At 45.2% G+C, this 12,469-nt stretch overlaps 1 protein-coding gene across 3 annotated transcripts in view; it reads right to left on the bottom strand.

The window, feature by feature from the left end:
* Positions 1-12,469, bottom strand: part of chd2 (chromodomain helicase DNA binding protein 2) — a 113,449-nt gene that overhangs the window by 66,941 nt on the left and 34,039 nt on the right. For all 3 annotated transcript variants that reach the window (XR_013500765.1, XM_078241287.1, XM_078241286.1), the window contains 3 exons: positions 10,017-10,181; positions 3,406-3,540; positions 77-210 (listed from right to left, as the gene is read on the bottom strand). Coding sequence is in view for 2 of the 3 variants with exons in the window: in XM_078241287.1 (XP_078097413.1) it covers positions 77-210; positions 3,406-3,540; positions 10,017-10,181 (434 nt within the window). In the remaining variant the exon portion in view is untranslated. The remainder of the gene's footprint in view (positions 1-76; positions 211-3,405; positions 3,541-10,016; positions 10,182-12,469) is intronic.

The raw sequence follows: 12,469 nt of genomic DNA, 5'->3' as shown, positions 1-12,469 counted from the left end.
TTGCACTGGATGGAGTGTTTAAGAGCAAGGGAAGTGTCATTCTCTGCACCAAATGACGATTCTGCACTCATCTCACCTCCTTTTTTCCAAACGCGAGACTCAATCACTTTCTCAATGGTTTCACTGTCATCGTTCTCCTCCTGTGCTGGCTCCCCTGTAACTTCGATGAGATCATCCGAGTCAGTCTCAAAATCATCATCTTCTTTATAACTGAAAACATAATGATAGTCCGAGATTATAAAAAGCCATTCGCTGCTGCTCCTGGGACTGCCAATTAATCCTTTCCTAACCCAGACAGGGGAGTTGCTGCACAGCTCCCACGACCATCTCCCCCTCATCTCTAATTTCAGGGCGCAATAAAGTGGCAATTACAACCCTCAAACCAGCATGCTGAATGGGATGCTGAGGAATTCTAACGTAGGAAGTGAGCAAATATCAAATGAGGCGCCAAACTGCCCAGCCTCAAATCCACGTGTCAGTATAGATCATAGAATCCCTACAGTGCAGAAGGAGGCCATTCAGCCCATTGAGCCCATCAATAAAAGGTATGGATAAAGTAGACATGGAGTGGATGCTTCCTCTTGTGGGGCATCCTAGGACGAGGTGTCATAGTCTTAGGATAAGGGGTAGCAAATTTATAACAGTTGAGGAGAAACTACGAGGTCGGAATCAAACCCGGGTCCCTGGCGCTGTGAGGCAGTGCTAACCACTGCGCCACCGTGCTGCCCTTAAGGTCTATTCAGGAAAAAGCCAGAAGGATCCTAAAAACGACAAACAGCAAAGACCAGCTGAAGCACAGACCCAGATTAATTAGGAATAAAGGTCCGAATCATTTCATAGGCTGCTCACCATGCTCCAGCTTTGTAAATTAAAAAAATGCTTCCCACTAATTTTCTTTTCGTAACCCTTCTGCCTCAAACCTACGTGGATAAATGTGAAGTTATCCACTTCTGACAGAGAAGCAGAATTGCAGGGTATTATTTATATGGTGATAAGATTGGGAAATGTTGATGTACAAAGAGACCTTGGTGTCTCTTTGTACACCAGTCACTGAAAGCAAGCACGTAGGTACAGCGAGCAATTTGGACGGCAAATCGTACGTTAGCCTTCATTACAAGAGGACTTGAGCACAGGAGCAAGGAAATTCTGACAGAGCTGGACAGACCGGATTTTTGGGGAGGTGCATTGGTGGTTCTAGAACAAGGGTCCACCGACTCAGGTTTTGGGATGGACCACTTAGGATTGAGTTGAGAAACATCTCCACTCAAGGGTGGTGAAGCCGTGGAATTCTCTAAGGCCAAGTCATTGAATATATTTAAGAACAAAATCGATACTAGACTCTAATGGTGTCGAGGGGTATGGATCATCCATAATCATACTGATTGAAGGCCAAATATACCAGTTGCTTTAGATATAAATTTTCTTTTAAGGGGACTGTTTTAAAGATAAGTTTTTTCTACAGGTAGTATGTATGTCTGGAGGGAATACAACTCAGAGGCTGGGAGAGCAAGATAAATACTCATTTTAGCCATGTAGTGTTTACTATAGGCAACATGGTGGCAAAGTGGTTAACACTTCTACCTCACAGCGTCAGGGACCCGGGCTCAATCCAGCCTGACGTAACTGTCTGTGTGGAGTTGGCATGTCCCCACCCGTGTCTGCGTGGGTTTCCTCCGGGTGCTCCGGTTTCCTCCCACAGTATGAAAATGTGTAGGTTAGATGGATTAGCTATTGTAAATGGGTGGGGTTATGAGGAATGGGCCTGGGCGTGGTACTCTGTCAGATAGAGTTGGTGCAGACTCAAGGGGCTAAATAACCTCCTCCTGAACTGTAGGGATTCTACGATTCTATTTAGGAGAGAGCTAATGGACTTTGGTTTACAAAACAAATCCTCTAGGAATCTTGATTAAAGGAATGGAAGGTGGGTTTAGGAATGCAGTATCATGCGATGATATGGTTTAAGGCGAGGAGCTAGGTCTGTAGGAGACAGAAACAACTTTTGAGTTCTGGTTATGGTTTGATTAAAGGTAGAGGTCTGCAAGATGCTTTGAAAATCAAAACCTTCAAGACTGACTACACTCCTTACAGCAAGTATATTTAGGATTGCTAACAGTATTTAAAATGGCTTTTGAGTCTGTAAAAAGAATGTTGCTCACCTGGAACTGAAACAGTGATAAGTTAGAAATTAAGGGGGTTTTTTTTATTTTTAAATATTGTTTAACTGTTAATAGTTAAGCTGTTTCAGTTGTTAAGAGTTATATTTAAACTGTTGATAAGTAAAGTTTGTTTTACTATAAAAGATCCCTAACTTGTCAGTGGAATTACTCCTGGAGCAAAGCATCCTAGCCTCACATTTATGCCCAAGTAGAAAACTTGCTGGGGGTCTATCGGGCTTCGTAATGTAATTTGGGATTCTGGTCCAGGGTCCTAAACCCACCAAGACGTAATTTAAATTCAATCAATAAATTTGGAATATAAAGCTAGTCCCACTTATGGTGACCATGACAACAATCACCAATTGTCACTAATGCCCTTCAGGGAAGGAAATCTACCATCCTTACCTGGTCTGGTCTACTTGATACTCCAGACCCACAGCAATGTGGTTGACCCCTAACCACCCTCTGAAATGACTGAGCAAGCCTCTCATTTCCAAAGATAATTAGGGATAATCAACCAATTTGGGATGCCTACACACCATGAAGTAATTTTTAAAAATTACAACAGAAACCTCCCGACATCAGGAGGGTCTGCACAGTGGAGCCATAGGCTGGAATAATAAAGGAAGCATGCTGAACATTCAGGTGCTACTAGTCCGCATTGGGATTTCAAGGCTATAAACTTTATCGGAGTTTGAGCATGAACTGAGACGTACGGAATCTGATAAGTCTGGGTGCCATTGGGGTGTATGAGATTGTCTTGCCTTTGACTTTTCCCCATGTTACCACCACAAATGGATTTTAAAAATCGGAATCATAGAACCCTTCAGTGCAGGTGGTGGCCATTTGGTCCATCGAGTCTGAACCGACTGCAATGCGACCCAGGCCCTATCCCCATAACCCCATGCATTTACCCTAGCTAGTCCCCCTGACACTAAGTGACAACTTACCAATCTACCTAACTCGCACATCACTGGACTGTGGGAGGGAACTGGAGCACCCCGAGGAAACCCACGCAGACATGGGGAGAACGTGCAAACTCCACACAGACAGTGACCCATGCCGGGAATCGAACCCGAGTCCCTGGTGCTGTGAGGCAGCAGTGCGAACCACTGTGCCGCCCAAATCCAATCCTCATTAATACCTCGAGAATAATTTGATTGCACATCAGTGACCCCTCAAGATGACGAACTCGGTTCACAGTGAGATTGACGATAGCATACAGAGGGACTTCACTGATTCCACTAACCTCACATTTTTCGTCACACACTTGCGCGTTTGTCGTTTGGGAGTGTCATCGTCGTCATCATCGTCAGACGAATCCCTTCTCCTTTTCTTTCCCCTCCGGGTTTTCTGTCTTTTACCTTGAGTCCTGGCTGGTGGTCTAGAAAAATTACAATCGACGATAAGAGATTCCTGAGCAATGTGAATCACAGAACTGTTATGGCACAGAGGGAGGCCATTCGGCCCATCCTGTCTATAGGGGCTCTCCAAATGTGTATTGTGACTTAGTGCCCTTTCCCTGTACCCCTTGCACATTGTTTCAATTCAAATAATCCATCGAATGGCCTCTTGAATGCCTCGATTGAACCTGCCTCCACCACACTTCCAGGCAGCGCATTCCAGACCCCAACCACTCGCTTTCCCACATCACATTTGCTTCTTTTCCAAATCATTTTAAATCTGCCCCCTCATTCTCGATTCTTTTATGAGCAGGAACAGTTTCTCCCCTATCTACTCTGTCCAGCCCCCACATGATTTTGAGCAATCTTTATCAAATTTTCTCTTTGCTTTCTTCTCCCCAATATGGAATGAAGAGCTTGTCGTATTAGGAACGGTTGAGGACTCTGGGTCTGTACTCATCGGAGTTTAGAAGGATGTGGGGGGATCTTATTGAAACTTACAGGATACTGCGAGGCCTGGATAGAGTGGATGTGGAGAGGATGTTTCCACCAGTAGGAAAAACTAGAACCAGAGGGCATAACCTCAGGCTAAAGGGACAATCCTTTAAAACAGAGATGAGGAGGAATTTCTTCAGCCAGAGAGTAGTGAAACTGTGGATCTCTTTGCTGCAGAAGGCTGTGGAGGACAGGTCATTGAATGTCTTTAAGACATAGAGAGATAAGTTCTTGATTAATAAGGGGATCACGGGTTATGGGGAAAAGACAGGACAATGGGGATGGGCAAAAAGAAAATCAGCCATGATTGAATGGCGGAGCGGACGCGATGGGCTGAGTGGCCTAATTCTGCTCCAGGTCTTATGGTCTAGTCCCGGCCTCTTCAATCTATCCCCATCACTGAAGTTTCTCATCCCTGGAGCCATTCTTGTGAACCTCTTTTGCTTTCTCTCCGATGGATTCAGGTCCTTCCTATAGTGTTGTGCCCAGAACTGTGGACAACACTCCAGGTGAAGTCTAACTAGTTCCTTGTATAAATTCAGCACAACTTCCTTGCTCTTGTACTCTATGCCCCTATTAATAGAAGTCCAGAATACTATTTACCTTATGAACTGCTTTCTCCACTTTTCCTGCTCCCTTCAACAATCTATGCACATAGACACCAAGGCCCCTCTGAGCCTGCATCCCCTTAAAAATTACACCCATTTCATATTCTGTCCATGCTCTTCTTCCCAAGATGTCATCACCTCACACTTCTCTGCATTGATCTTCATCTGCCACCTATCTGCCCATTCCACCAACTTGCCTGTGTCCTTTTGAAGTTCTACACTGTCCTCCTCACAGTTTACAATGCTTCCTAATTTTGCAACATCTACAATTTGAGATTGTCCCCTGCACACCAAGACCTAGATTGTTAATATGCCAGGAAAAGCAAGGGTCCCAACACTGATCCCTGGGGATCGCCACTCCAAACCTTCCTCCAGCCCAAAAACTATCCATTGACCATTAATCTGTTACTTATTACATGGTCAATTTTTTATCCACATTGCTACAGTCCCTTTTATTCCATGAGCTACAACATTCTCACAAGCCTGTTGTGTGGCGCTGTATCAAATGCCTCCTGAAAGTTCATGTACACCACATCAACAGCATTACCCTCATTGACCCTTTCTATTACCTCCTCAAAAAACTCCAGCAATTTAAACAAACACGATTCCCCCTTTAGAAATCCATGTTGGCTCTTCCGAATCAATCCTCAAATTTACATGTGACTCCTAATTCTAATCCGAATAATTGTTTCTAGAAGTTTCCCCACCAGTGAAGTTAAACTGACTGGTCTGTAATTGCTGGGCTTATCCTTACAATCCTTTTTGAACAAGGATGTAATGTTTGCAGTTTTCCAGTCCTCTGGCACCTCTCCTTAATCTAAAGGCGACTGCAAGTTTATGGCCAGCGCTCCTGCAGTTTCCACACTCACTTCCTTCAATAGCCTTGGATGCATCTCATCCACTCCCAGTGCCCTGTTAATTTTAAGTACCGACGGTCTATTCAACACTTCCCACTCATCAATTGAGAACCCTTCCAGTGACATGAGTTTCCTCCTCTGTCACCATGCCCTGGATAGCACCCATCTCCTTTGTAAAGATGAATGCAAACCATTAACTTAAAACCATGCCCTGGCCTCAAAGGATAAATTCCCCTTTGGGTCCCTAATCAGCCCTAATCCTCCTTTTACTATTTATATGCCTATTGAAGCCTTTGGGATTCCCCTTTATGTTGGCTGCCAGCCTTTTCTCAGAATCCCTCTTCGCTTCTCCGATGTGCTTTTTCAGCTCCCCTCTGAATCTTCTATATTCCTCTTGGTTTTCAACTGTGTTTTCTACCTGACACCTGCCTTAAGCAAGCTGCTTCTTTTTTTACCTTAATTCCTATTCAGGGAGCTCTGGATTTGTTTTCCCAACTTAGCCTTTTGAGGGAATATACCTTGACTGTGCCCAGACTATTTCTTCTTTGGAGGTAGGCTATTGTTCAGGTACAGTTCTTCCCACCAAACTTTTGTTCCCGTCTATCCGGGCCAGCTCTGTTCTTGCCCCACTGAAGTCATCTCTTCCTCATTTATTTATTCTTACTCTGGATTGCCCATTGTCCTTTTCTACTGTCACCCTAAAACTTATGATAGAATGTTCACTGTCTCCTAAAATGTTCCCCCACTGGCGCTTGGTCTACTTGGCCCACCTCACTTTCAAGAATCAAGTCCAATAGTGTACCCTTTCTTGTTGGACTGGCCACATAGTGCGGTAGTAATTTTTCCTGACAACAACCCAGGAATGTTTTTCCCTCTTTGCCTTTACACTACCACTGTCCCAATCTCCATCAGGTAATCAAAGTCCCGAGTATTACTGATGTGGAGACAGTCGACAAGCAGAGTGTGGCCCCAGGGTCACACAATGTTCGCAGGTCCCAGTACCAGGTAAAACCAACTTTCTGGAGTTCCGGTTGACCCATGTCTCTTTGGTGGGATCACTGAAGGGTCTCGGTTGGTGAAGGAACGTGACTTTTCTTTTTAAAAAAGTGAAATCAGAAAGAGGGATGCTCAAATAAAGCATAATTAGAGTCCATGGGATTAAAGAGGGCAGTGATATTTGTGGTCACACAATTAGCCAAGGGACAGAAAGCAGATAGTACTGGTGAGTGGTTGCGTTTCAGGGCATTCCCCAGAGGTTCTTTTTTTAATTCGTTCACAGGATGTGGGTGTCACTGGCTGGGCCACCATTTGTTGCAGTTAAGAGTCAACCATATTGCTGTGGGTCTGGAGTCACATGTAGGCCAGACCGGGTAAAGACGGCAGATTTCCTTCCCTAAAGGACATTACTGAACCAGACAGGTCGTTACAACAATCGACAATGGTTTCATGGTCATCATTAATCTTTTAATTCCAGATTTTTATTGATTTCAAATTTCACCATCTGCCAAGGTGGGATTTGAACCTGGGTCCCCAGATCATTACCCTGGGTCCCTGGATTACCAGTCCAGTGACAATACCACTACACCACTGCCTCCCTATGTGCTGGGGCCACTGCCTTTGCGATACAAACATACGAATTAGGAGCAGGAGCAGCAGCGCCACTCAAACCCTCGAACCTGCTCTGCCATTCCACATGCAATAATGACCTGGACTGAGGTGCTGATGACATAATTCTGCAGATGACAAAATGCAAAAATGTAGTAAACAGTGAAGAGGATTCCCAGGGAACTCAGATTGATGAAATGCACAGAGATACACGGCAGGTGAAATTTAATGCAGATAATTTATTTTTAAGTTGTTCTCGGGATGGGTACATCACTGGAAAGGCCAGCATCCCTCACAGCCTTTCAGGTGGTGAGTTGCCTTCTTGAACCACCGCAGTTCACGCAGCTGAGGTGTACCCATTGTGCTATTGGGGAAGGACATTATGCTCCAGTGACAGAACAACAACATAATTACAATCAGGACAGTGTTGATGCGGAAGATCAGACATGATTGCACTGAATGGTGGAGCAGGGTCAAAGGGCTGAATGGCCTATTCTGCTCCTATTCTTATTTGAGTGGCACAGTGGTTAGCACTGCTGCCTCACAGTGCCAGGGACCTGGGTTCAATTCTGGCCTCGGGTCACTGTCTGTGTGGAGCTTGCACTTTCTCCCAGTGTCTGCATGGGTTTCCTCCGGTTGCTCCGGTTTCCTCCCACACTCCAAAGATGTGCAGGTTAGGTGGATTGGCCACTAAATGGTCCCTTAGTGTGAAGGGGACTAGCAGGGTAAATACATGGTATTACTGGGAAAGGGCCTGGGTGGGATCTTTGTCGATGCAGGCTCGATGGGCCAAATGGCCTCTTTCTGCACTGTAGGGATTGAATGCTCTACGAGCACTATGGCGGAGAACTTGAAGATGGAGGATTGAAGTGATTCATTTCAGTAGGAAGAATTAGGAGTTGCAAAATGAACGTGCAGTATAATTGTAATGGTGGTAAAGAACATAGAAATCATAGACAGGATTTTCTGCCACCTCCCCCCCCCCCCCCCCCCCCCACCCCAAGAACGAGTTGAGAAAGTTGTTAAATACATACTAGAATCCTGGGTTTTATAAAGAGAGTAAGAAGTTTAACAACACCAGGTTAAAGTCCAACAGGTTTATTTGGTAGCAAAAGCCACACAAGCTTTCGAGGCTCTGAGCCCCTTCTTCAGGTGAGTGGGAATTCTGTTCACAAACATTCCCACTCACCTGAAGAAGGGGCTCAGAGCCTCGAAAGCTTGTGTGGCTTTTGCTACCAAATAAACCTGTTGGACTTTAACCTGGTGTTGTTAAACTTCTTACTGTGTTTACCCCAGTCCAACGCCGGCATCTCCACATCATTTTATAAAGAGAGACAACAGTGTACAGAAGCAAAGAAATTTTGCCAAACGTTTATAAAACACTGGTTAGACCCCAGTTAAAGTTTTGTGGGCACTACATTTTAAGAAGGATGCCAGGGCCTTGGAGGATGCAAAGATGATTTACTGGAATTGCGTCAGAAATGCCAGACTTCAATTACATGGAATCACAGAGCTGTGGTTGCTCCCCACAAAGCACAAAAGGCTACATGGGGATCTAACGGAGCCGTTCAAAGAGCACGAGTGGTTTGGACAGGAGAAGCTGCTCCAGTGGCAGGAGAGGTAGGAACCAGAGGGCATGGGCTTGAAGGTGATTGGCAAAAGTACCAGGAGTGAACACAAAGGGAAGTAAAAAAAACACGGTGGCACAGTGGTTAGCACTGCTGCCTGACAATGCCAGAGACCCGGGTTCGATTCCCGCTTTGGTCACTGCGTGTGTGGAGTCTGTACATTCTCCATGTCTGCTTGGGTTTCCTCTGGATGCTCCCACAGTCCGAAAGGCGTGCTGGTTCGGTCCACTGGCCATGCTAAATTGTCCTTCAGTGTACTCGAACCAGAGTGTGGCGACGAGGGGATTTTCACAGTAACTTCATTGCAGCTTTAATGTAAACCTACTTCTGACACTAATAAATAAACTTTGGGGTGTTATGGTGGCACAGTGGTTAGTACTGCTGCATTACAGTGCCAGCGACCCGGGTTCAATTCCGGCCTCGGGTCACTGTCTGCGTGCAGTTTGCACATTCTCCCCGTGTCTGTGTGGGTTTCCGCCGGGTGCTCCGGTTTCCTCCCACAGTCCAAAGATGGGCGGATCAGATTGATTGGCCATGCTAAATTGACCCTGGTGTCAGGGGATTGGCGAGGTAGATATATGGGGTTGCGGAAGTGGGGCCTGGGTGGGATTGTGGTCAGTGCAGGACCCGATGGGCTGAATGGCCTCCTGCTGCACTGTAGGGAGTCTATGATTTGTTGTGATCTGGAAGGTACTATCCTGAGAGGGAGGTGGAAGCTGACTCAGTAACAGCTTTTAGAAGGGAACTGGATAAATAGCCTGAAGGGAGAGAAGCTACAGGGCTACAGGGGAAGAATGGTGGAATGGGATGAACTGGATTACTCTTCCACAGAACTGGCACAGGCTTGAGGAGCTAAGCAGCTTCATTCCAAGCTGGATCGTGCTATGACTCTAAGTGAGAGGGTACAAGAGAAGGAGTGCTAGCAGAAGGATGAGAACCCATGGTATTTTGCACCACGCCCATTTGAGTCGGTTCAGTAAACACACAGACCACAAAGTTCCAATGGTTTCAATTTTTAAAATAATTGAAGGAGCTCATGAGAGGGGATTATTTAACTTTAAGCCGCCAATGGTTTCATATTTAATGACGCAAACAAAAATTTCCAAGTCAATTGCGGCCAAAATCAAGCTGCAGATGAGGGAAATCTACAACTGAAAAAGAGTCGCGTTCATAACAAATGGTTGGAAGCTATGCGTTGAGGTACAGCTGTCCTAGAGGAGTTCACAATAACAAGCAGAGAAATGACGCTGCCCTCCCACCTCACCTTCTGGTAACTGGTCGACGGGCTCGGACTTTTCTTTCAGGCTCACTTTCGGCGCTGCTCGCTGCCTCTTCTTCCTCCTCTTCACCCTCCTCCTCCTCCTCCTCTTCTTCCTCTTCTTTTTCCTCCTCCTCTTCCTCTTCATTCTCAGATACTGCACTTTTCCAACTGACACACAAATGGAATCAGACATTTAGTTCGATCTGAGAACAGACACAATGGTGCAAGAATGACATGACATTGGTTAAAATTTAAAAATATCCCAGTCCCTCGTGTCCAGCCAAGCACTGGGAGGGAACGAGATACAGGAAGATTACATCCAGAGTTTGTAGATAGCATGGTTACACGTTGACAGCGACCCCGTTCCATGTTTGCTTGGTTTAATGTGTACTTAATTATAACAATTTGTTTCACATCAATGGGGATGAAATAGAAAGGGTCGAGGGCTTCAAGTTTTTAGGTGTCCAGATCACCAACAACCCGCCCTGGTCCTCTCATGCCGACACTATAGTTAAGAAAGCCTACAAAGACCTCTACTTTCTCAAAAGACTAAGGAAATTTGGCATGTCAGCTACGACTCTCACCATCTTTTACAGATGCACCATAGAAAGCATTCTTTCTGGTTGTATCACAGCTTGGTATGGCTCATGCTCTGTCCAAGACCGCAAGAAACTACAAAAAGTCGTGATCGTAGCCCAATCCATCACGCAAATCAGCCTCCCATCCATTGACTCTGTCCACACTTCCCGCTGCCTCGGCAAAGCAGCCAGCATAATTAAGGACCCCACGTACCCCAGATATTCTCTCTTCCACCTTCTTCTTTCGGGAAAATTATATAAAAGTCTGAGTTCACGTACCAACCGACACAAGAACAACTTCTTCCCTGCTGCTGTCAGACTTCCGAATGGACCTACCTCGCATTAAGTTGATCTTTCTCTACACCCTAGTTATGACTGTAACACAATATTCTGCACTCTCTTCTTTCCTTCTCAATGAACGGTATGCTTTGTCTGTACAGCGCGCCAGAAACAATACTTTTCACTGTATGCTAATGCACAAGACCATAAGACATAGGAGCAGAATTAGGCCACTCGACCCATCGAGTCTGCTGCATCATTCAATCATGGCTGATTTTTTCCTCATCCCCATTCTCCTGTCTTTTCCCCATAACCCCTGATCCCCTTATTAATCAAGAACCTATCTCTGACTTAAAGACATTCAATGACCTGGCCTCCACAGCTTTCTGCGGCAAAGAGTTCCACAGATTCACCACTCTCTGGCTAAAGAAATTCCTCCTCATCTCTGTTTTAAAGGATTGCCCCTTTAGCCTGTTGTTGTGCCCTCTGGTTCTATTTTTTTTCCTACTAGTGGAAACATCCTCTCCACGCCCATTCTATCCAGGCCTTGCAGTATCCTGTAAGTTTCAATAAGATCCCCCCCATATCCTTCTAAACTCCAACGAGTGCAGATCCAGAGTCCTCAACCGTTCCTCATACAACAAGCTTTTCATTCTAGGGATCATTCTTGCGAACTTCCTCTGAACCCTTTCCAAGGCCAGCACATCCTTCCTTAGATACGGAGCCCAAAACTGTTCACAATACTCCAAATGGGGTCTGACCAGAACCTTACACAGCCTCAGAAGTACACTCCTGCTCTTGTATTCTAGCCCTCTCGACATGAATGCTAACATTACATTGACCTTCCTAACTGCTGACTGAACTTGCACATTAACCTTAAGAGAATCTTGAATAATGACTCCCAAGTCCCTTTGTGTTTCTGCTTTCCTAAGCATTTTCCCATTTAGAAAATAGTCTATGCCTCCATTCCTCCTTCCAAAATGCCATGTGACAATAATAAATCAAATCAAAGCTAATGCAGCAACAGGAAAAAAATTATAGGAATAGGGAGGTGAGAAATTGATAGAAAAACACAGCTTCACAGTCAATGCCCAAGAGAGATGCTTCAATTTTTTCCTCCTTTGGCTTGTTGGCTTTGCTGTGTGTTTCTGTAATTTTCTGTCAACATTCCAAATAACTGCTAGCCTGTAGGATTTCTTTTAAAAAATCTCCTCTCATGGCTTTGGAGCCACGTGGAGCTTTGGGAGAGGCAAGCACAGAACTGGAAAATGCTGAAATACTTTTTAATTGGTTCCTAGGAAATTTGAGCCAATAGTGATTTGCATTCACCCACTTCACATTCTGCAACAGCAACACACACTGCACGCTCTTCGATAAGACAAAAGAAAAATGTTTTTAAATCTTGCCTACAGCCACTGATGCCCAAACCAAAATACCTTTCGTTGTAGCGCTTTCAGCACCAGGATAATCAGAACATAAATGCCTGCCAAAGATACAACATGCTAGAGCACTCCCCAAGGCCAAATGATGCACAAGTTTGTGCCCAAGATTTGCCACCATTAGCTCCCAGTATTCGACCCCTCTCATACAATCCTTACA

The sequence above is a fragment of the Mustelus asterias genome, chromosome 24 (genome assembly GCF_964213995.1).
Source record: "Mustelus asterias chromosome 24, sMusAst1.hap1.1, whole genome shotgun sequence".
Taxonomy (NCBI): Eukaryota; Metazoa; Chordata; class Chondrichthyes; order Carcharhiniformes; family Triakidae; genus Mustelus; species Mustelus asterias.
Note: the sequence above shows the minus strand (reverse complement) of the source record. Positions and strands in the feature narration are given on the sequence as shown.